The sequence below is a fragment of the Acyrthosiphon pisum genome, chromosome A1 (genome assembly GCF_005508785.2).
Source record: "Acyrthosiphon pisum isolate AL4f chromosome A1, pea_aphid_22Mar2018_4r6ur, whole genome shotgun sequence".
Lineage (NCBI taxonomy): Eukaryota > Metazoa > Arthropoda > Insecta > Hemiptera > Aphididae > Acyrthosiphon > Acyrthosiphon pisum.
In genome coordinates this window covers 133,486,885-133,512,279 of record NC_042494.1, presented here as the reverse complement: position 1 = coordinate 133,512,279, position 25,395 = coordinate 133,486,885, and the positions used below count along the sequence as shown (strand labels likewise).

Genomic DNA, 25,395 nt, shown 5'->3' with positions numbered 1-25,395 from the left:
TATCACACCACCTTCATGGCATCCATGACGAATATTTTTAGGTTAAATGTAATGTTGTCAATTGACAATTTACGGTTTTCAGTATTTAGTATTATTTATTCTTCATTTCTTCTCAATTTCTAAAATTTTTGTAAAATATCCTAGCTAAGGAATTTTGCATTTTTAAGGGAATCAGTAATTCTTCGATCCTTATATTCGATTTTTGTTGATCTGAATAACAATATTCAAGCTATGGAATACGATCAGGTACAAATCTATACTTTGTGAGACTTAAATAATTTCCTGTTTTTGTAAAATTATTATTTTGTTAATATTTATAGACAGAATACGAAGGTGATACCTACTACAATAATTATAATGAAGACAGATATAGCGATGCCGATCCTTATGAGCCTAAAATGCCTGATATTATCAAGAAATTTTTACTCTACTTCAGAAACGCCATTAATGAAGGAATGGTGTATGAAATGCAAAATTTATATGAAAATACGTATGTTATTGTTTGAATATTGCTTGTACATAATGGCATACTTTTTAACTTAATATACACATTTGTAATATCAAGGTTTCCAAAACTATCCGATCAATTTTTTGACAAAGCTCCATGGCCTAGTGATAAAGAAGTCCGCACCATCATGGATGATGATAAAGTACTATAAAATATAATTATTAATAGTATTATACCTATTGCCCAAAATAAAATTAATTTCCAGACATTCTTGATGCTGTACAAAGAACTGTACTATCGCCATATTTTTGCTCGTGTACCAAATGGACCTTCAACAAAACAGCGTTTTGGATCATTTTACAATTACTGTGATCTATTCAATTACATCTTCAGTAAGTCAATTTTGTTTATTTAAATTATCAAATATGAAATAAAACAAGTTTGTTTATAATTATTATTTACAGCTTGTGAGACTCCGGTACCATTAGAATTACCTGAACAATGGTTATGGGAGCTTGTTGATGAATTTGTGTATCAATTCCAATCTTTTACCCAATTTCGGTCTCGAAGTCGGAAAACTCAAGAAGAAATTGATATGCTTGCTTCCAATAATGAAGTATGGAATGTCTTGTTGGTTTTAAACGTTCTGCATTCGTTTATTAATAAATCTAATATCAAACTGCAATTGGAAGTTACTGCAAGTGGGGGAGATCCAGATTCTGTAGCTGGAGAATTTGGCCGCCATTCTTTATATAAAATGTTGGGTTATTATTCAATGATTGGACTGTTGCGCTTACATAGCCTTTTTGGAGATTATTATTTAGCCATTAAGGTTTTGGAAAACATTGATATGCATAAAAAGGTATACTGCTATACATTTATTTAAACAAAGATTTATTTAATAAAATTATAATTATAACTTATAGAATGCATATAGTTCAGTACCAGCATGTCATATTTCTACAGCATACTATGTTGGATTTGCTTACATGATGATGCGTCGTTATTCTGATGCGATTCGTACATTTAGTTCAATTTTGTTATATATTCAAAGAACAAAGCAGCTTTTCCAGACTCGCACATATCAGAATGATCAAGTAAAACTAACACTATATTAACTTACTATATTGTTTCTTAATGTATTTTTATATTATTTCTAGATTAACAAACAGACTGATCAGATGTACACATTATTAGCTATGTGTTTAGTTTTACATCCACAGTGTGTTGATGAGTCAATCCAACAAGTATTACGCGAAAAGAACTACACTGACAGGATGTTTAAAATGCAATATGGTGATTTACAAGAGTTTGAAAATTGTTTCCAACTGGCTTGTCCTAAATTCTTGTCAATGGACCCAGCTGAAGATTCAGTTAAAGAAGCAGTGAAATATCAAACCTCAGTTTTTATGGCTGAAGTTAAACAACAAAAAATGTTGCCTACAATTCGCAGGTATTACTAAACTGTATGGTTTTTCCAACTTTTGTTCTACTTCTACCAAATTGTATTTGTTTATTATTTCTTTATATCAAAAAAAATATTTTTTAATTACCTTAAGGCTTAAATACATTATTCTTGTTACAGTTATTTGAAATTATACACTACTTTGCCAATAAATAAATTGGTGACATTTATGGCACAAGGACAACAAGGTCAACATGAAGGTAATGAACCTACTGACGACAAAGAAAATTTGACTAAACATCTATTGTGTTTCAAACACAAAATGAAGAACATTGTATGGAATAAAGGTGCATCTGGATTAGATGGTTACTTTCATTCAGGATCTGAGGTTAAATCATTGTCTTAACTTTATTAAAAAATATATATATTTATAACTAATGGGAAATTTATAAATTCTAGTTGGACTTTTATATTGATCGTGATATGATACATATAGCAGATACCAAAGTTGCTCATCGTTATGGTGATTTCTTCATTAGAAAAGTATTGAAATTTGAAGAGCTTAATCGTAAGCTAAAAGCTATAAAGGTTTAAACTAAAATACATTTTTTGTAATATACTATAATAACAATACTATATTATGTAATAAATTATATACATTACATTTTTTAGTAATTATTTGTATTATGTTTATCTTTTAAATAAAAACATTAAATTGTATGCAAAATTATGTATGAAGTCTATTATACTCATTAAAGAATTGACTTTTTTTTATTAAATCCCATACTTTGGCACAATAGTGAAACCTGTAAAAATATTAAATTTTAGTCATAAGTTATACAAATAAGTTTACAATTGATTAAGTTATATAATATTATCTATGCATTTTGTAGTTATAATTGAAAACTTTCAATATTCGTATTATAATTACTTAAGTCTGAAGATTTTAGATGCTGTTTGAATAATAGTTTTTTAATAGTAATAGTTATATCAATTTCGGTTTCTAATTTCTATACTATAAAATGTATAGATAAATATAATAAATATAAGTACTTTGAATTAGAAAAATTATGGAACTTTTTTTTTATACAATCCTAAATGCAATCGTCTATTAGAAAGAATAAATACTGTTAGAAAGTATAAAAATTGTGAAAGTAGCCCTGTTATATTAAGTAGGTTTTAAGTGCACCACCTTATCATTTAGTTGGTCACTGTATTTAGTGAGTTCATTTACAATCAAATGGTAAATCATTGCATACGAGAAACAATTTTGATAATAAAAAATTATTATAGTTTATTAATGTTCCTCTATAGTAGTTTGAATTAATTTTTGTAAAAACAATTTTTATATATTGACATGATTGTCTCTTCCTTCAAAAGAGTAATATAGTAATTTTATGTTCATTAGTTCCAATTTTGTATGGGAGGGGGGCTAAGTATACAATTATAATATGTCTTTTATTTACACTATTTATTTTTTATTCATCTTGATAAAATTCTAAGGTAAAGAGGGGAGGAGGGCAATAGCCCCCTGGCTACGCCATTGTCCTTAATAATATAGTACTACCTAATAAAAATCAAGCGCGAAATCAAACATTCTTTTTTTTATCATTGGTTTTAAAATATTTCAATTTTTAACAAATTATGAGCATTTTTAAACATTAATATTTATTATTTTGTATACAAAATAATTTAAGGATAAATAATTGTTATTTAATGTTCGAGTAAAATTTAACTTTTTTATTAAAACTTAAATGTTTATTTTTAAAAAAATAGTAACTACTTTTAATATCTGCAAGGACAACTCTGGTTTGAAAACATTTTCATCATAAATAGAAAATAATTGAACAAGTAATTAAATCAGAGGATCCCAACCAGGGTGCTGCAAACTTTATTTAGGGTTCCAAAAAATTCTTTGAAATATATTGGGTATATAGGACTATAAATAAATAGGGTGCCTCTGGATTTTTAGAAAATGACTAAGGGTGCCGTGAGTCAAAGAAGGTTGGGAACCTCTTAATTAAATAATTAACTTCAAATATCTTTAAATAGCCAGTTTCAACTTACCATGTTTTTTCTGTTAATTGGTTATGTGTGAGAGGTGATATCGGTAAGCCTAGTAGTTGTTTTCTAAATTCTTGCATCAAAATTGCTTTACCTGGATGCATTTTATGATAACCATTCTTTTCTAAAAATTAATGCAATACTTATTATTTATTAACTACTAAGTATTAATGTGATTAATATAATTAATATAAAGTATTGTATAATATAATATTTAATATATAATATAATATAATATTCTCTTTTTAACCATACATACATTATGAAAAAATATAAACACTTATCAATGATAATCTTGTAGTAAAAGATATATTGTACAATTACAGTATATTTAATTAAACATCAAAAACTCGAGTTTTGAGATGTAAAAAATAGATACACAAAATTAATACAAGTTATAGAATATAGATTTTTTAAAAACATACCAGAGTTATTATCCTTTTCACTGTTAGCTAAGACAAATAAATTAATTGGTTCACCACAATTAAATGGGTTTAATTCAGTTATAACATTGCCATTTGCAATACTGACTCCACTTTGGATATGAAGACGAGATCGTGCAAATAATTGTGAATAAACGTGCTGAAATTTTTTTTTTTTTTTAAACTAATTTTAAACCATATTTAAGTATTTAATTCATACTTGCACTGTTTTAATATGCTCAATACTGAAATCAGAGTAAAATGATTTGTTTTGTACAAATACAATATGAGGAAAATATTCTACTAATTCCTCATTGCGATGGGAAGTAGGCATTGCCGGTTTTAACATTTCTGCTGTTTGCAATATTCTAGAAACAATGAATATTTATTTTAACAAACAACTAGTTAAATAACTAACTCACTTAAATATATTTGGATCGAAAAACCAATCTTGCACCAATAACACTATGTGGCAGACAGATAATAAAAACGCAGCCAACTGCAAGGAAATCATTTCATTATCAATTACTAAACCCGATGGATCTATAGATTGACCCATTCGCTTATGGCTAGCTGAATAGGCAACGGATGATGATAATATTGGTTGACAGTCCAATAAAATAATTCTATTTTTAGTTATATATGCATCAATACCAGCGGTGCAGTTTTGTGTAGTTTCTAGATATTCAGATGTAGAAGTAGCAAATAAATTTGGCCTGAAAATTAAAAATAAATGTAGGTACATTACATGTTTTTAAGTAATTAAGAAAAAACAATAGCATTAATGTACAAAAAAACATTTACTTGTTCGCAATATCAGACATAAGTGTAGATTTTCCAACACCTTGTAAACCCAGACAGCCAATAACTAAGAAATCCGTCTGGTCAAGTAAACAATTACTTAAACCCTCATTGATAAATTGCATATAATCATCAATCACTTTAACTGGGGCTTTCATTTCGGTCTGAGGTTGTACTTGCTCTAATAATAGATGATTATTATTTAGTTTTATAAAAGCAAAGTAAATAATTTACCTTCATTTCCTGATTTTTGTAAGCATGGCTGATAAGGTTCTTCCTTCTTAATACTAAAATATTAACATAAGACATAGATGGATAGTTAAAAAAAAAAATTACTGTTAATAATAGGCACCTAACCCTGCTTGCCCAAAATCTAAAATTGCTAGACTAAACCGGTGTGAAAAAAATATACCAGGATGTTTGGACTATATAATTTACTTGGTTCATTATCCCGGTGCGGGATAATGTGGGATAATTTTAAACTGTTTAGCAATTTTAGATTTGGAGCAAAGCAAACACAATGGACAAAATATGTTGAAAAATAAGAACACAATTTAGGATGGTGAATAGGACAAATAAAAAATGATAAATACAAATATTTACATGGTTTGAGGAATGCACTTCTGAGTAGGTGACAAAGACCTATTTTCTGTATCTCGAGGCTTAATTAATATTGTTGGTTGAGAATGACACTTTTCAGATTCTTGAATTCGTTCGATAGACCCATCACGTTTGGCTAGAACTATTGGTAATCGTTTTGGAACCAAATTGTTTACGATCATCTTTTATCTGATTGAATTATTTATATAATTTATGAATCATTGGAATTAATGAATATTAATATTTAATACGTAAAATATTGTAGTATTGTACGTACCTTTTTCACTGGAGACTTTTTCATTTTATAATCTTCAGTATATCCTTGTGACATTTTCGTATATTAATTATTTTACTTACAGTACTTTATTATACTAACACTTGAATAATAGTAATTGAAATTAAATCTCAATACATTTTTAGGATAGGTACCTATTTAAAGATTAAAACAATGATATTTCTATTTCACAACAAAATGTTTACTCATTTCAAAATTAATTTTTGGTAGATAGTACAGAAAATTAGCATAAAAAAAATTCTATTTAGTTCCTTAAAATTAAATACCCACCAAAAGTTCGTGTCTATAATCATGAAACTTCAGTGATATCATAAATTATTTTATGGTGATATCACAGAACATGAAATGATAACAATTGATAAGCCTTCTTCTAATCACACTACTATAGCGGTATAGCAGATAGCTATAAAGAATATTATAGTTAGTACATGAGGATTTTTCATTGGGAATTTAATTATATTTTAACTTTAGTGAGTTCAGTTGTTGATCAATTATTATTTCTTTTAATAAAATTAATTTTTCATTTTTAATTATGTATCTTTCTTACGCCCATAATTAGTTTAATTTAGAAATCAATTATTTATTAAGTACGATCTTAACATGATGGCATTGCAACGTTTATTTAATAATCTAGCTACAAGCAAATTAAATACTCCAAAACTATTGTCAAATTTTGTAAGTGATTATTTCTTATATTTTAAAATGTTTGTATATTAAACACATCGTTGTCATCATGCAAAAAGTGGCCAAATGAAAATGAATACTTATATTTAATTTTTTAATTTTAATCATACAGTTATACAGATTTAAAAATATCAAAATGTTCATTTTTTGTATGCTTGCGTCTATATTTATATACTTGTAAATTGATGGTTATATTATTACATGATATTTTCACTCTTCAGTGGTATAATCATGTATATAGCTTAGTATTTATATTTTAGGTACCTAGATGTTCATATGGTTTAAATAATGTAGGAAGTGATGACCCAGATGTCGAAATTATTGAAAAGAAAATTGTAGAAGAAAAAACTAGTTTAGCTATGCGAGCATATCTACAAAGAGCTACACAATACAGTAAGTAATATTATTAAAATTATTATATAGGTATACCTATATAACACCTGATTTTTCAGTACAAAAACTAGTTATAATTATTTTTTTTTTAAACAAAGTTTAATTAATATTGAAAAATAAAATGTTTTTCTTATTCGTTTCTATAAACATAAACATTAATTTCATTTTTAAATCTTTATACTTTACCTAGGCTGCAGTCATTGGGTGTCTCACCTATCCTGTCCTACTATTTATTATTTGTATTCATTTTATCTACCTAATTAGCTTATTGTATTATTATTTACTATAAATACAGATTGTAAATTATTAACTATCTAACCTCCTTTTGTAATAATAAAAAAATAATAATTCTTTATACTTAAAGTCATTGAAAACAATTCTTAACCCATAATGGCTTGAAGTTTGATCATAACAACGTATTATTGAAGTTGTAAAATTATGCTGAATTTCCATGATTTTATATTAATTTATAGATTGATTCACCAAGCACGCTGACCCCTTTTGCTTATTAAATTATTAGTTAGAATTAAATATTGAAAATCTGATTTTCGGAATTTTTAGGTATACTAACAGACCAAATTTTCAGTCTTGAGATTTAGTTACTGTACGAATTAAAAATTGAATTTTTGCTAATCCAAACTTTGAAAAATGTTTTATGAGTATAATTTTGCATGCGATAAATCGTTATTACAATTTCATATTTCAGATAGCTTTATGCAACAGCAAACACATGAATACAATGTTGGAAAACGTCATTTAGCTAACATGATGGGTGTTGATCCAGAAACGTTTACTCAATCAGATATTGACGTTAGTTTATTGTTTTATTCAATTTACACTTAATAAATTGATAAATTGATATGTAATAATTATTATAACCTAACCTATTGAAGTCAAATAGAATACACAATACAATATTTTACCTACCTTTAAGACCTTACCTAACTTTGACAGATTAAAAGTTTAAATATGTAAATATGCTTTTTGCAGGTTCTTCTTTAATAACTAATAATAAGTTAATAATTTGCAGATATAAATTTAAATAGGTATTTAGATGTTTTGGATATAATTAAGTATAATTTTCTTAAATAATTTGAATGAAAGATTTGTTATAAAATATGTAAAAAGTTAATTTTTACAATTTTATCTAATTTCCCTTATTTAAATATTATGATATGATGAACAAGTGGTATACTAACGGAAGTTAATAAGGGAGCTATAAAATTAATACAATCATGTGTCATAATTTTTTGAAAAAATGATTTTTGACTCTTTCACGTAGGTAGTGCTATTTATTTAGTTCAGAGTCTAGATACTCTGGGATGTCACGTGTCCTGATAATAATAAATTACTCTATATGTGTATCATTTTTTTACACTGAATTTTTCAATATTTTTTCTGTATATACCACATACATATATTATTTATTATTTTTGCCACTACCAGCCACCCAATTAATTAAAATTAAAGCATAGTTTCAAAATAAATTAGTTGATTGTTTAATTCTATATTTTAAAAATAATCTTATTATTTAATATTTATCAACTGTATTTATTTTGTTAATTCATTTTAGGTAGCTATTGACTATTTGTTTCCTTCTGGTTTATATGATCCAAAAGCAAGACCTTTAATGAAACCTCCAAGTGAAGTATTTCCATCAAAAAAAGATGCAGAGTTTGATGAGTCCGGACGTCCATTTCATGTTTTTTTTTATACTGGAAAACCAAATTTTTACCTGATTTTACATGTAAGTCACACAATTAATTTTTAAATACACTCACATACATTTTAATATTTGACAGCTAAATTTGCATACAAATGTGTGATAAAAAAAAATTATTTAAAAATTGATTTTGTAAAAAAAAAACAACTTGATTCATATAAAATAAATCTGATCTATGTCAAGATGTTGAAGTATAAAATAAATATTATAATTGTTTTATCTTAATATAATATTTATCTTATTTCATAGAATATTGCTACTAAATTGTCAGAATTAAATAAGTTTGAAGATAGTTTGAGAAAAAACAATATACTTCCAGATCCTGATAAAAAACTGTAAGTCCAATTATATATTATGCCCTTTTAAGATTAGAATTAATTTCAAAAGTATGTTTTTTATAGAACATCATTGGGAAGTCAATGGTTATCTAAAGAAGATTTGGAAAAATTAACCGTTGAAAAATTATCTGATCACGAAGTAATACAATTCATAAATAATTAACATAACAAACCAAGAGTCATATTTAATTTTTTGAAATATAAACTACTAAGCTTCCAAATATCTACAACAATTGATTTTTATTCTGCTATGTTATGAGATGTGATTGCCAAGTTTATCACTAAATGTGTGAATATCATAATCAGTCTAATAATAAATAATTAATTTGTTATCAGTTTATATAAAAATTGAAAATCAGAAGTTACACATAATAATAACTATAATTGTTTTTAAAATGTCAAGAAAGGTTTTATGTATATTTCTAATGGTTCTTTTTTTAGGACACTTATTAGTTATTTCCTCAAATTGAATTGTATGTTTTTGGAAATTTTATTTCATTTACATGGTTCTTTTTCATCAAAAACAAAAAAGTTTGATTTCCGTTCATGCCAAAATGTATTTTTTTTTAAAGACGTTTCTTCTAATCATGGTTTGAGACCTATGAAATAACACAACAATTTAACATTTAACGTGTGTATACAATAATAAAAATGATGATCTATTTATTACACTATTGTATACTTTGCATATTATTATTTATTATTATAAACCAGGAGTCTCCAACCTTATGTTACGGCTAGACAAATCTGAGATACGCTTTGGCATCATTGGTCAAACATTTTTAGGTTCAGATAGAGAGGACGAGAGATAATACAATAAAAGATGAAATATATTTTTAGTAATAAATAAATTAAAAATAATAAATTAAAACATCAATTAGTTATCAGATTTAGTGGATACAAATCTAATTTCAAATTGTATGTCAAATAATGAAAACTTCTATTATGGTTTATTATATTCTTTCCAAAGTTTTAAATTACCTATTCTAAATATTACTCAGGTGGTTATTTACTTAATATTATTTGATGTCGATCACACCTCTACCTAATGTTTAAAAGTATACTACCATCTATTTTTCAATCTAAGTTGAGCATCACTGCTGAGATTATTTTGTTAATAATATGTTAGAAAGTTGTAGTAGTTAATTGTATGCATAAGACCAACATTTTAATATGTTTGAGTGCTCTACAAACAAATTTTACTGTTATTTATATTTTATAATTTGTGCATTCATATTCTATCTGTTCTAGTACAAAAATTTTGTAATAGCAATTGAGCGTTTGTTAAAACATCCATGTTCATACAAGTATGGGGAATTCATATCTGATTATCAAAAACCAATGATATCTACTAAGGCTATTATTGAATCAGCACCTGTAATTACTATATCTTATATATTATGTACCTTACACTTATTTAATGATTGTTAAAATACATTTTAAGGTTGAATACACAAAAGATGGAAGAGCCTTTGTTACTGTTAAAGGTAATTAATTGACAGATATTATGTGGCATGATCATTAAAATATTTTTTTTTTGTGTGTAGATTGCCCCAGGAAAGATGCTAGAGCTGATGTTACAGTTTATTATCCAGGAACAGGCAAGCTATCAATAAATGGAAAAGGAATTGAATTCTTTGATGATATTCAAGCCAGAGAACAGGTAAATAAAATAAAATACTATAATTATATTATTCATTTTTTTTTCTATTATCAATTATTTTATAGTCCAATCAAATAAGTAAATTACATACATTTTTCCTAAATCCAATTATAGAAGAGAAATAATATAAAAATATATAGTAGGTAGTTTATATGAAAATAAATAATAATTAATACACAATGGCCTGCATAAAAACACGGTTCTGTATTTATAATTATATATTATAAGCTTAATAACTTAAAAACAATAATTCCATTAGCAAATACATATCTGATTTTTGTGTGAAGTCCATTATTTATTCCTATTGTTTATTATCTGTTTAAAAATCAAACATTAAGTAACTCATCTTTGATTTTGGTTTTCAATAAGTTAAACCTTGGAACAAGTTAAACCTATTAAATCAATAAGCACATTTATTGATACCTAGTTTAAATATAAATAAATGTAATATTCTTTATAAGTATAGATTATTTAGTTTAGTTTCATTACTTTTATTTTTAGCATTTAGATATAACTCAAACATTTTTCTTGCACATTTATGTCCTATTTTTAAAAGTATAAATATAAATATACATATTATATAGTATATACATATATACATGTATGTATATTTAATTGGATAAATAATAGACATTTTATTTGTTTTTAAGAACCACCGGGTGTTTGAAATTAGTTTATTTATCAGTAATCAAAAACACATTGCGTATAGTTAAATTTCAGTAACAAAATCTTATAAATCTAAGATCTGGCTTATTTTTTGTTTATATTAACATTTATAAACAACATATGAACGTCAAATACTAAGAAATTAAATTCACAATGTGGTATTTATAAATTTGAAATGTGTCCTTATTGAACGGAAATTGCTGATGTGTGCATGCTTAGAATATTAGTTTTTATGATAATTAAGATTTGTATTTTAAGCATGTAAGATACAACTGTGTATTAACTAATGAAAGGAGAACTCAGAACAGTAAAAGTTATCTTGTTTATGTATTATATTATTTTATTGTCCAATCAATATTACCTCATTTTACCCATACATAACTATTGACTTATTGGATTATTTTGAGTTAAAGGAAAATGTCATAGGAAAATAAAAAATATGACCCTTATATATCAAAATACTCTTATTATTTTTTTAAAAAAACATATAAGGGTTTATTATTAGGTAATTTATCATGACAAACATAACAAGATCATAATTCAATATTATAATGAAGTAATATTTTCAAATATTTTTATCAACACATCAATAATTTTTAAATATAACATAGTTCATATAATATTTAAATTACATAACAAATACAAATTAAGACTAGGAATATTTATGAAGATTTATTAATAAGCTTTAATAAGAGATCTTGTTGATTTTGTACAATTTCTTTTAGTTGTTTAATTTCTTCAACTAAAGCCTTGTTTTCCATTTTATTTTCTAACATAGCTTGTTTATAGTCAACTGTATTTAATCGTTGTTGCCTTGCTATATTCAATGCATCTTCCATTATGTATTTTGGTAATCTTTTTTCTGTAGGATTTAATGGTTTTACATAAAGTACCACTCGATACGCTGATGGTGTAACTCTAGCGCTCCAATTAAAAAAATTTATAACACGCCTAGGTAAACAACCTTGAAATAATGCTTGTTCTTGAGAGTGAATTAGTTGAGTTTGTCTGACAAGTTTTGAGAGGTCTGCAGTTTTGTGCAAACCTTGGATATCGTGAACTGCTATTCCGACTAGCAAGTTCATTAATACAACAGTAACAAATACAATAAACAGTATAAAAGTTATATAAGCACTTACGTTAAAAATAATTGGAGATTCTTCGGATTTCAATAGCAAATCTATGTCAAGTTCTCCTGTCATCATTACTAGAACTTTTGCTATACCTATTAAGGGATTATTGAAATCATCTGATGTAGGGAATAGTGTGCAAAAACTTATTGTAAATCCTATAAGCAAACATGAGTAAGCTAGCAACAATTTAGCAAATTCTTTTTGAACTTTGGTAAACATTGCAATATATGTTCCAAATATAGGTAACTGGCCAATCATCACCATTAAATTTGACCATCCAAACAAAACGGCAAATGCTCCAATAGGGTTTTGCCAGTCATACGTTTTATTTCCATATAAAAAGGATGTTAAAAAAACACTTGCAACCACAAACCATTCAACAATGTTAGTAATGTTTAAGAAATATTGTTTGACTGAAGTAAATCCTGTTGTACCAATTAATTTTCTGATTATTATGATGATTGTAAATATCAACAATATATACCAAACAAATTCTATAATTATGTGTGATATTAATTGTGAATCAAATACATTCACATTTAAACGACAGGCATTTTGATTCTCCAATTCGTTAAGTTCTTGACTATGAGTTATTTTTTTTTTGTCTGTTAGGTTTCTTGACTTATTATAACAATCATGTGCTAAAGCTGTCATTACATAAGTGGTTAAGAGTAAAACAAAAATTGCATCAAAAACCAGACGTACAAAATAAAATCTACGAATTTTTTGCCATTTTAAGTACAAAAATGCTTTACATAATGGATGTTCAAGCATAGCCTTTTGACCACATTCTTCCAATGTATGTAATAAAATGATTTCCCCTTGACTAGGATTTTGTAATAAGTATCGAAAATCCATTATTAGTTCAACTTCTTTGGCGGAAGCTTGGTCATTTAATGTAATTGCCTGGTCAAATTTTTTTTTAATTGTATTTATACTTGTGGGTGTTTTTCTGTTTATTATGCTTAAAGCACTCATCCCGCCTACTGTTCTAGAACTTATGTCAGCTCCTTTTATGATTAAAAAATCGACACATTGGGATAACTCATTTAAAGCAGCTATGTGAAGAGGAGCGTACCCATATCTATCTTTAATATTGACATTTGCCCCCCATTTTACCAATACTTCAACCACGTGGAATGATAAATAAGCTTTACAAACAGCAGAATGTAATGCTGTCCTTTTGTCGATATCTAAAGCATTTACTTCGGCTCCTAATTCTAATAATATAACAACAGATTCGGCACATTGAGCTTTGGCAGCTAGATGTAAAGCTGTTTGATTCTTGTAATTTACCGCACTATGACTAGACCCTGTGTGTAAAAGTATTTGAACACATTCTGTATATCCATTTTCAGCCGCCATATGCAAGGCCGTCGATTGCCTGGATTTAGAATTTAAATTTATTGTTTTATTACTTCTGGCTAAAAGAAGTTTTAGACATTCTGTATATCCTTTATCTGCTGCTAAATGAAGAGGTGTATTCCCGCTGGTATCCAAAGTGTTGGGGTCTATACCAATGTTTAGTAAGTACTTGACACATTCTACAGCATTGGCTTGTACTGCACAATGTAATACTGTGTCAGTTACTTTACATCTCTGGTCTATCAGAATTTTTGTAGTTTCTAAAGCGTTGCCCATAACAGCTGAATGTAATGGTGTATATCCACTTTGAATTGTGTCCATGTCACATTTTTTTTTTATTAGCCACCTGTAAGTATAGTATAATTTAAATTCATAGATACTGATAAATTATAAACATGTATATAATTTTTTAATATTTAATTCAAATACTAATTTTAAGTTTTGAGCTCAGCAATGAACAATATGTTATAATATTATGGTTTCACAATGTTATTTATTTACTTTTTTTATTGGTCTGAGAGCGCATATTTTTGTATAGGAATACTCAAGGGTAAGAACCTCTCTGCTCATTAGATGTTGGTGTTAAACAAGTTGTTTTTAATTAAAAAAAAAAAAACATTGATGTTTATGACTGATACCATATCTAAGTTTTACATTAACATAGTAGACTGATGTTGAAAATATAATAATCATAAAATTATATTATAGATTGTATAATATATATGCGGGGGTTGCTGTATTTATTACTCGGGATAATTGACAAGCGGGTTTTTAAAACACCTGTCTAATAAATTAAAATTCAGTTTTAGTTAAGTTTTGGTCATGGTACATAAGTTGTATTTTGTTAGGGAATACTTATACATTGGTGAAATGTTTAAAAAACATAGGTGATATATTTTATGGTGGGTGATTATTCTTACTGTTTTTTATCCAACAAAAATTTTTTTCATTGGAAATAGGTATATTTTATATTCGTATTTCTGTACACATACAAATAAATATACAATTCTTACATTCTTCGTAAAGGAGATTATTTTGGATTATTATTTATATTATGAATAATATTTTTTTGTTCTATTTTAAACTGTTTATTGGTTACAAATCAAAGTTTTAATTTTTAAAATTGACTTAATAGCTTATAGATTAGTTAAAAGTTTATAATCTACTATTGTATTTATTGTGTATTTGGTTAGAATGACTATTTGTGTAGAAATTAAATTTATTAAGAACAATTATTTTATAAAAAATATAGTTATTATTTATTAATGTGGTCAGACAATTGTTTTTATTTTTTTACATTAATTCCCACAGTTGAATTTAAGGTAATAATATTTTTATAATAGGTATAACTATAAAAGTAAAATTATTATTTTTTTCGACCGCTCTATTATTTAACTATCCATATTGTATTTATCAAATAAATATATTTATAATTTACAAATAAATGTTATGAAGAAATAATAATATACACCAATCTTAAGGCGTGCTCAGGAATTTTGTATGGTGGGGGGTTAGACATTTTTTTTTCAAACAGAATATTTGTTAAATTTATAAATCTATAATAATCTATAATTTTTTTTATAAATCTATATTATTATAACTTGTTAAGAACGATGGTGCAAAAATTAATTGCTGGAAATCATTAGTTTTTATGTTATAGACTTAAAAATTTCACGATTATCGGTGTTTGTGCCAACGAATTAAATTTTTTTTTTTTAAATCAACATTTTAAAAATTATAGTTCAAAAATAATTCTAAAACCCACCTATAGTGGTTCTATATAACAAGTCGAGGGATATTTTCGATTTTAATTGTCCGAGCGAGCGGACATTTTAATTGTCGCAGCGATCGAGTGACAACACCGGGTGTATACGAAAATTTCAAAAATTTTATTTAGCTATATCTTAAAAATAAGTTGGCCCGCCAAATTTAGACCTCACAATTGTTTTCAACATGCTTAACTACATAGATACGTCAAAAAAAAAAAATTTTGTTTAGTAAAACAGAAAAGTTCCAAACGCGCTGTAAAATATTGAGTAGTGCCAAATGCGAATGCCAAATGCGTAAGACACTGAAAATCGTGAACTTTATAAGGCTATAACTTAAAATAAAAACTAATGACTTTCGACAATTAATATTTTTGCAACATAATTCTTATTAACTCATTGTAATACACAGGTTTCTGAAAATAAAAATTTAATAATTACCGTGGATGCTAACCTAGATTTGTACCCAAAAAATTATTATAATTATATGAATTACATATATGATATTCTTAAAGTGTCCATAGAGGGGGATTGAACCCCCTAAAGCACTCCCCCACTTCAGCCCGCCCGTGCACCAATCCATCATAATTTATAATATACCTACCTACTTTATGTACGTATTAATCACGATAATAATTAAATGATCTTGATTTTTCGATTATTCATATTGTACAGTATGTCCCGTCCCAGAAGCCCCGTATCACCCTTAGTATCTCAGTGGAAAACCAATATATTTAAATGCAGTTATTTTAGAGTCATAAGTATGGAAATTCTGATTGAATAGCGTAATATTCGATTTTTTTCCTAAAATTTATAAATTATCAAACATTTTTTTTAGGAAAGTAAGTTTTTTAAATTTCCAAGATAAGCATTTTATTATTGATCGTATTTTTTAAAACAGTTCAAACAAAAAAAAAAAATATTAAAATGTAATGAAAATTACCAAAGTTGGAGCTAATTCTTATTTTGGATTTTTAAGAATAATGCATACCTAATTACTAATAGGTACCTATGCATACGGCGGCTATATGACATAAGCGCCAAAGTTACAAAAATGACCTATCATTTGCGCCAAAATGTGTAGGGCATAAGCGCCAATCTAATATTTTATACCTGTTATACTCAACATATGACATAATCGCCAAAGGTGCAAAAATGACATATTATCATTTGCTCCAAAATAAATATTTTATTTAAGTAGTTTTTTCAAAATTGATATATCCTATAAAAATGATATTATATGTATATATACTATATTATATTAATATTATTTTATACCTATAAATAGTTATTTAAAAATATTGCTGTCTTATAAAAATTATATTATATTATAAAATTAATAAATCATAAATTATGATGTACACGCATATCAATATAAATTTAATACATCGGTTGAGATTCTATAAAAAAAAAAAATGTCAATAATAAATTATAAATTTAATAAATTGGTTGATTTTTTAATCTCACTTTTTTCACATATTATACACAATTTATTTCACCATCCTGGTATTTCTTCCATTGTACAATTATTTATCAGATTATACATTTGTCGATTAAGATTAAACGTTTGGAGTTTTTGAAGGATATAGTTCTAAATTTAATATCTGTTATTTAATATCTATTAACCGTGGCACACAGGTACCTAGGATTTTGGCGCTTATGTCTTCCACCGGCATACGGCATTAGCAAAATACGATTCCCATGTTAACTATTACAATCACGCTTTTTTTTCGGCTAAAATTAAAAATAAGAATTAGCTCTAACTTGGGCGATTTTCATTACATTTTAATATATTTTTTTTTTTTGAACTGTTTTAAAAAATACGATCAAGAAAATGGCTATCTTGGAAATTTAAAAAACTTATTTGCCTAAAAAAAATGTTTGATAATTTTTGAATTTTTGGAAAAAAAATCGAATATTACGCTATTTAATCAGAATTTCCATACTTATGAGTTATGATCGTAAAAAAAACTGCATTTATATATATATTGATTTTCCACGGAGATACTAAGGGTGATACGGGACTCCTGGGATATACTGTAGATATCACTATCCTATTCGTAAATACGATCGTAATTGAAATCACCGACAGTTTTACATTAATTTTATAATTTTAGGTATACCCGGTGGCCGGTATACACAAATTAATACATGCAACTCATTTTTAGAAACTGGTATTTTTTCCCTTTTTGACCGAGATTTAAAACACACTGTGTGCTGATAATCGTGTGCTGAAAACTTAGTGTTTTGTCGAAATCGGGACGAATGGCAACCCTTTATTCTATAGATGCATACAAGTAAAACATTTATTACAAGTGCATATACAGGATTTTTATTTAAAGACTTGAGTATATGTCTATAATTCTATATATATTTATTAGAAGAGACTTGCCAAAATATTTTAACTATATTATGTAAACTATATAACTCATTTTCATGGCTTGTTGACAGATTATAATATAGATAAATGTCTTCATAAATACATTGTTTGAATAATTGATCGGTTATCTCATTTACATTTTTTGGATAAACATTAATTTTGAGTGTATCTTGTCATTGAGTAGGTCACTGTAATGGATGTCGGATGTGTTAAATTTGAATTCAACTAATCATTGTATAAGAAAAACGATTCTCATAATGTGTCGGCCTCTATTTCTAAGGATATATTTGCAAAAAAATAAGTAAAATCTTATGCCCACAAAATAGTATTGTAATGCGACAAGAATTAAACGAATTTCAAATCGCACGGTATAAACCAGGTCAGCTAACACGCTATGGGACATTTAAATTCATGTATCAACATTTTGGTAAATAAATAAAATTATTGTAGTAGTTAATGCCAATAATTATAATGATGATATAGTATTAGAAAAATATTGTTTTTACATGTCTTACACATACTTATTTATCTTTTATAAATAAGAAATCATTATCAAAATCTACATTAGGGTGAAAACAAAGGCGTCTCCTATAATATATCAAAATATAAAAAAAAACATGACCTAGAGCCATTAATAAAAAAAAATATATAACAATTGACTCGCAACTTATATTTATGGTAATTTAAAATATTGCGTACCTGAGCGCGTCGGCGTTGCCCATGAAGGCGGCCAAATGAACGGCCGTGATGTTGCCGCAGTGCGAATAGTGCAAGTTGGCGCCGCACTCGTGCAGCGTGTCCAGGCATTCTGTCGGCGCGCCGATGTAAACAGCCCAGCAGAGCAGCCTGTCCAGCTCGCTCTGGTTGGGTGGTGGGTGCACGCCGCCCGGGTCGAACTCGTCGAGCTCTACGAGTTCCATGAGCTGTAGCCGCCCGTTGCACGTGCGCATTGAGTCCATCAGATCCCGCCTAATGGTGTCCTTCCGTATGGTTATGGACAGTTCGATCTCCTGTCCGGCCGCGGACGGCGGCTCGTCAGCGGCTGGCGTGTCTGGTAGGCTCTCCATGAACAGGAACTCCTCGACGTTGGACCGCCGCCGCTGATCGCCACCGCCGCCGCCCGGCCGGTGCCGGAAGCTGTACCACCGGTCCTTGAGCGACGACGGTGACCGGGACGCTGCGGCCGCGCCACCTTGCCGGTTGTGCACGTTTAGGCTGATGGTCCTGTCCAGCGGCACGGCCACTTCCAGGTGATGTTTGCCGGTCATGGTGACGGTGCACGTCGAATGGTGCGGAACAATAAACAATATTGGAAACCGGATGTCGGAAGACTGGCTGACGGTCGTTTCGTGCGTGTAGTATCTCGCCGTGCTGAAGCGCACTGGGTTCCCGCGCGCGTCGTTCGGTTCCTTCGACGATTCGCTCGCCAATGTCCGGTGCGGCGGCTGTATGATAATATTATATGCGGTCGGTGGCCTCTCGTGGTGCTACGGATGCCAACAGCGTGGCTGCTATCGGAACTATATAGGTACGCGATCGTATCTCCCTCTATATACCCCCTACCCCCTCCCGACGGCCAGACACGCGCGCGCGTCAGCCGCTCGGCGCTCCGCTCCGTTTCGTTTAATATATTATTACTATTATTATTCATCGTTGTTTTTATTATTATAATAATATTATCGTTATTGTAATACCAAATTCATATTGTAATATTATAACGCGCACGCGGCGGTGACCGGTAACGTGCAAATCCTGCACCGTGACTGCGTCTCCGTTGCTATTGCTGCGGTATGATAATATATAATTGAATGCATGCGTTCACATAGGTACGTCTTACTATTATTAATATTTTATTTTACATAATATAATTGTATCAAATGGTACTGTACATGTGCTGTAGCCTGTATACTTACACAATTATTCATGGTATAGGCATTTAATATTATATATGTATCCATTTTTTTTCGATACATACCAAAAGTGAAAAACACAAGTATTTTGGTTTGTGTAAGTCATAAGCGAACTCATATTTTAGTTTAAAATATATACATTATCAAGGTTTGTGCTGCTGATACAATTCTAGCCGCCCCCCCCGCCCATCTTAATTTCTTTAGTTTTTCCTATATGGTGTATGGGTATGTTTGTGTTTACTATATTGTGACGGTTAATCGAGTTTCTACTGTATTGTTATTCATTTGTCATTAGTTCTAATTTACTAATGTTTATCTGTAATTTGCAGGTTGTAATCATTTTTTTAGTTTACTGGTTATTTTGTAGTTACTCATCTAAACATTTACAGAACACTAAGCTATCCGTTTTATTTGTATTGTTCAATATGAATACGTTTACATGAGCAATGTCTATATGAAATTTTAGTATTTTTTAAAATAAAGGAGTTTTGAATATTATATAGGTACTACAGTATATGTTATATAAAATGCGTATAGCGTATAATACTAAAATTAAATACCTACTTATATGCACGCCGCATGGTATAATTCAAAGTTTAATACATGTATAAGTGTATAACGCAAGGTATAAAATAGTATGTAGGTACAAATAATAAATAAAACACTGTATTTTTGCATGGCTATACGACATAAGCATTACGATGGGCTATCGGTTTCCGGTGTAGGTGAAATCGGGTTCAACACTTTATACGTTAAGTAGGTAAATCATAATATTAAATATACTAACAAAGAGACTGTGTACGGGTTGTACATAATATTATGAACCTACCTATATTATTATTATTATTATTAAAAAAAAATTGTCTGCACGATTATGTTCTTCTGTAACGTTGTTGTAGTATTATATTATGTTCTGACATTCTGTACCGTAAAGAATTAAATTCCTCGCACGTAAGCCCGTTGGTTTTTTAACTATCAAAGTCAAGGTCGACTGTTTCTATTCAACGCGTATTACGGTACATACTTTGATAAACGAATCCCCTCGTACGCAACAACCAATCGATATTCTTAATAAATGTTTGCATCCCGCATTCACCGAATTAATCATTGATTTCCACCGCGTACTTACTCCTTGACTCGCGCACACGTCATGAAATATATTATGATTAATAATTATTAATTGTGGATAATATAGCTTGTCCGATTTGATACGAGCATAAGCAAATTAAGAATTACACGGGCTGCGAATAAGAGCAATAACCTTTACATATAAGGTAAATAAATATTACTACATACTTAATTGATATCAGAGTATTAACCGATGCTTGTTACCCTATTATTTAACAAACATCTGAGAATCATTCAATGATGAGTCCTCCGGAAATAACGTTGAAATAATATAGTGGTTGTTGTGGTATAATATAGTATTATTGTCTCATGATTATTAGTTATTACTATTGTTTATCATTCAATACTTGTATTTTGCGTAAGATGAAGTTTCCGGTTACATTTGCATTCTGTTCTCGTAACGCTATGTTGTCTGTTCGTTTAAAATTCGTCAAAATTACGAACATTTACAAAAAAAAAATTTTAGTTTTTATCGATGACTTTTTAAATTTTTGTACCTGATTCTTCAAAATTTGATATAAGATCTCTATAAGTTAATCTTACCCTAATTAAAAAAAAAAAAATTGCGGAAATCTATGATTATTTTTTATGATCGTCGTCTTAGCTCGATATTTGACGAAAATGGATAATCAAATGTAAAATAACAATTTCTCATTTATTTTCTCCAAACAAAGATTTTTATTATTTTAATGTAATTCAAAAGATATTGATTGTAGGAACTTGAAACGTTAAACTTTTACCTAAATTATCATTTTCTATATGTTTAGTACAAATATACATTTTAGATTAGGTAATAATGTACAAGATAATTATACCGCACTATCGTTCCTATTCACACCTTTCTAAAGTATTGACTTATAAGTTCATAATAATAACAGGCATATATTAAATAATATAATAAGCGATATTTTCTGTAAAATATTTTTAATGGAAATATTACATACCGTATTAATAATCGATAAATAAATTATTAATAGTATTTAGTAATATAAATAAATCATTAAAAATCCTTAGAAATAAATACTGACACACTGTCTCCAATCTATATCGTGTTTCCTATGCAGTTATTAATTGTTTAATTAAAAGTTAACTCATCCATGACAGTGACTTATTTTATTTCTTAATTATAAAGAAATCTTAATATTGTTTCAATCTGAAACTTTAATTTTACTTTTTAACGGAATTTTATAATGTTTAAAGATTTATTTATCAAACATTAGTTCTAAAATAATTTTTATTATTTCAATAATGTATGAACATTTAAGCCTTAAGAGGATGTCATAGTAGTATTTGTTATCTCTCTCTGACCCACGCACGAGTATTTTAAAATCGTAAATATTGTAAATCTTAAAAAACTCAAAACTCGCTTTAAAATTAAAATATAATAAAACGCCTATGAGATGCCCTAGATAATGTTCTTTAATTTAAATTTAATAAGAGGTTATTTAACTCGAATATGAGAAATTCATATGGTTGTAATCATTATTGTGAACGTACTTACAATTTTCTATGTCGCGCGTGGGTCAGAGAGAGATAACAAATACTACGCTGACATCCTCTTAAGATGTTCAGTAAGATTTACCCTAATTATAAACAGTAGCGCAATTATCGGGAGTGTTGGGTGTGCAATTCACAGGGGCCCCCGCTTTTTGGGGGCTCCGAGATGTCATATACGATATTTCTACTATAATGTGTAATATACAAAATAATATAATAATAATTAAATATTAATACAATTAATAATAAAATATAATCTATTAATCTATACATATATTATAAAATATAGAAGCCCCTTTTTTGTATGTACGAGCATATCTCGAAAAGAACTCTACTTATTTTAACACGGTTTTCACTAGTAAATCGGTCGAGTCACGGGGAAGGTTTCAATGTAAAATAATTTTCTTTGGTAAAATGAATTGGGTGTCGGGTGGCCAAAAATAATAACAATCTATGTCTATAATATAGATTATATATACAAATAAATGTTTGTCTGTATGTCATTGATCTCCTCCTAAGCCACTGGACATTTTTTGTGTTTTTTTGAGTGAGTCCCTGAATGGTTTAGATTCATTATTAGACCCAGTTGGTTCAATCCGGAGAGACATTTTGAGATTTACGATAGACATTTTTGTTTATTTATTTTTTTTAGAAATAATTAGTAAAAAATAGTATTTAAAATGTTTGCCATTAGTTACTCTGGTAGATGAGGTAAAAGGATCCATTAAATCGTCGCACGCTTATGGTTTCGAATAAAAAAATTATATCTTAAAACAAACATGAGAGTTAAATGTATATTTGTAGGCTGTAGCTATTATATAGGTTCTCAAAAACTACTTGACCGGTTTTGTGAAAATTTCAAATTGTTCTTGGAGATATCAGGAAAGTTTAAAGAGTACTTTAAACCACGTTCGATTTATACCAAGTGCTTTAACCAAGTGTTTAATTCTTGCTAGCAGGTAAGGGCCCCGGTCTAGAAATTTTCACATGGGCCCCTTATTATCAAGTTGCGCCACTGATTATGAAACAAATAGAAAGTTATTATACGAGTAAATATTACAATTATTAATATGTATGCGAGTTCTCCCTCTAGATATATAAGTGTATAGTGTATGATTTTACCCTGTTATACTTGACCGGAGTCATTTTTCAAAAAAGTCAAGAAGTCTGTAAGAAAAGGTATTTTAAATTTATGGAGTCTCAAACACGAATTATTGGCACGTTTAGTATTAATAATTGAATATACAGGATGTGCTCACCCTCATTTTTTCTTGTAATAATACATTTTTTCAAATTTAGATTTTTAACATTTTTAAGTATATGCCTACCTATAAGGATCATATATTCAAATTCTTGGATTTTCATCAAATTTTTTGAGGCTCTGTGATGATAAAATTTTGTTTTATTCAATTTTGAAACTTTCTAATCACCTTTTTTAACGGTAATTCTTCATAGGACAAAAGAAGTTTGTAACGCTATCGAATGTTTCAAGTATTTGAAAATATGGTCGTTCAGTGTATCTAAGTACTTAAAAATTCCTAAAAATCAAGATTTGAATGGATATAAATGTGTTTTTAAAGAATAAAACGGGACTGAGCATTGAAAACATCATGATGATGAATCCTCCTGTATATTCCAATATAGAAATATTTAAATATCCATCTCGTTTTCTTACCCGGATAGGAATTTTCCCATCTATTTTATTTTTATTGGATGCCCTTTCCTGGTATGTAGAAACTTAGATTCGACCTTTCCATATAGGTTATAGCATTCATAGGTTCGGGTTTTTTTCTAATATAGGAAAGACCAAAATATTAATTTAAAATTGTAAAGCAAATAAGGAGATTATTTTGTCAACATCAAATTCATTTTAGTCATCTAATTTAATAGTTTTAAAATATGTGAAAATTTTTAAACATTTTGAATAATCTTTATTAAAAAATAAAAATTTTATATTATAATTTGTTTTAAAATTACAGAATGTCTTTTTAGTGTTGTGAATGTAATATAATACAAGTTTTTTTTCTGTTTAATTTTTTAGATACTGTTTCCGTTATTATTTACGGATATGGTTGACAAAGTCGATATTCATGCAACTGTAAGAGGCGGAGGAGTTTCAGGTAAAGCTGGTGCAATTCGTTTCGGTATTTCTTGGAGTTTGCGTTCTTTTGTGGACCCAGAAACGGTAGAACGCATGCGAATTGGTAAATATATTTCTCTGTTATATACTTATATACCTAGTAAGCATTTCAATTAATTTATACAATATTGTATTTGTTTTTCAAGCGGGTCTATTGCAAAAGGACTACAGAAGAAGAGAAAGGAAAAAGCCAGGCCAAGCAAGAGCTAGAAGGAAGTTTACTTGGAAAAAGCGTTAAAATGTTGATTTTATTGCAGTTGTGTAAATATAATATAATGATGAATTAAAATAAAATAAACTAGATTTTTCGTATATTTATTGTATAAAATTGTCTACATCATTGTAATATTATTATATTATTAATATAGAATATTCTAAGTAGTAGATATACACATGAAAATTATGAAACTATAAAAATCAAACTTATAGATAATACTATGCGCCATAGTTTGTTAAAATGGTAAAACAATTTTTAGTTCAAATATTAAAAGCTCATAATATAGTTCTTATACCATAAATCATAATTTATATAATAGTTAAGGTTTTTCAAAACATAAATCAATAATTTAAGTTA

The 25,395-nt window shown here is 28.1% G+C and overlaps 4 protein-coding genes across 4 annotated transcripts; 2 read left to right on the top strand and 2 right to left on the bottom strand.

The window, feature by feature from the left end:
* Positions 1-44: 44 nt before the first annotated feature.
* On the top strand, positions 45-2,921 carry LOC100160386 (eukaryotic translation initiation factor 3 subunit L). Its single transcript, XM_001951472.3, has 9 exons — positions 45-246; positions 321-490; positions 566-650; positions 714-840; positions 913-1,310; positions 1,375-1,545; positions 1,609-1,901; positions 2,034-2,241; positions 2,313-2,921. The coding sequence occupies exons 1-9, from the start codon at positions 232-234 to the stop codon at positions 2,445-2,447; spliced, it is 1,602 nt and encodes a 533-aa protein (XP_001951507.1). The 5' UTR covers positions 45-231; the 3' UTR covers positions 2,448-2,921.
* On the bottom strand, positions 2,478-6,318 carry LOC100169270 (protein SMG9). Its single transcript, XM_001951512.5, has 9 exons — positions 6,018-6,318; positions 5,744-5,929; positions 5,375-5,427; positions 5,144-5,321; positions 4,762-5,055; positions 4,560-4,707; positions 4,343-4,499; positions 3,921-4,041; positions 2,478-2,659 (listed from the first exon to the last, which is right to left on the bottom strand). Exons 2-9 carry the CDS (start codon positions 5,920-5,922, stop codon positions 2,581-2,583), a joined length of 1,209 nt encoding a protein of 402 aa, XP_001951547.2. The 5' UTR covers positions 5,923-5,929; positions 6,018-6,318; the 3' UTR covers positions 2,478-2,580.
* A 169-nt stretch (positions 6,319-6,487) lies between these two features.
* Positions 6,488-25,133, top strand: LOC100165190 (28S ribosomal protein S9, mitochondrial-like). The gene is made up of 11 exons (NM_001246055.2): positions 6,488-6,710; positions 6,980-7,112; positions 7,819-7,922; positions 8,686-8,859; positions 9,085-9,170; positions 9,237-9,312; positions 10,425-10,550; positions 10,618-10,660; positions 10,721-10,836; positions 24,723-24,885; positions 24,968-25,133. The coding sequence occupies exons 1-11, from the start codon at positions 6,636-6,638 to the stop codon at positions 25,057-25,059; spliced, it is 1,188 nt and encodes a 395-aa protein (NP_001232984.1). The 5' UTR covers positions 6,488-6,635; the 3' UTR covers positions 25,060-25,133.
* LOC107883061 (transient receptor potential channel pyrexia) lies at positions 11,481-20,171 on the bottom strand. The gene is made up of 2 exons (XM_016802413.2): positions 18,846-20,171; positions 11,481-14,346 (listed from the first exon to the last, which is right to left on the bottom strand). Exons 1-2 carry the CDS (start codon positions 19,412-19,414, stop codon positions 12,165-12,167), a joined length of 2,751 nt encoding a protein of 916 aa, XP_016657902.1. The 5' UTR covers positions 19,415-20,171; the 3' UTR covers positions 11,481-12,164.
* Positions 25,134-25,395: the final 262 nt, after the last annotated feature.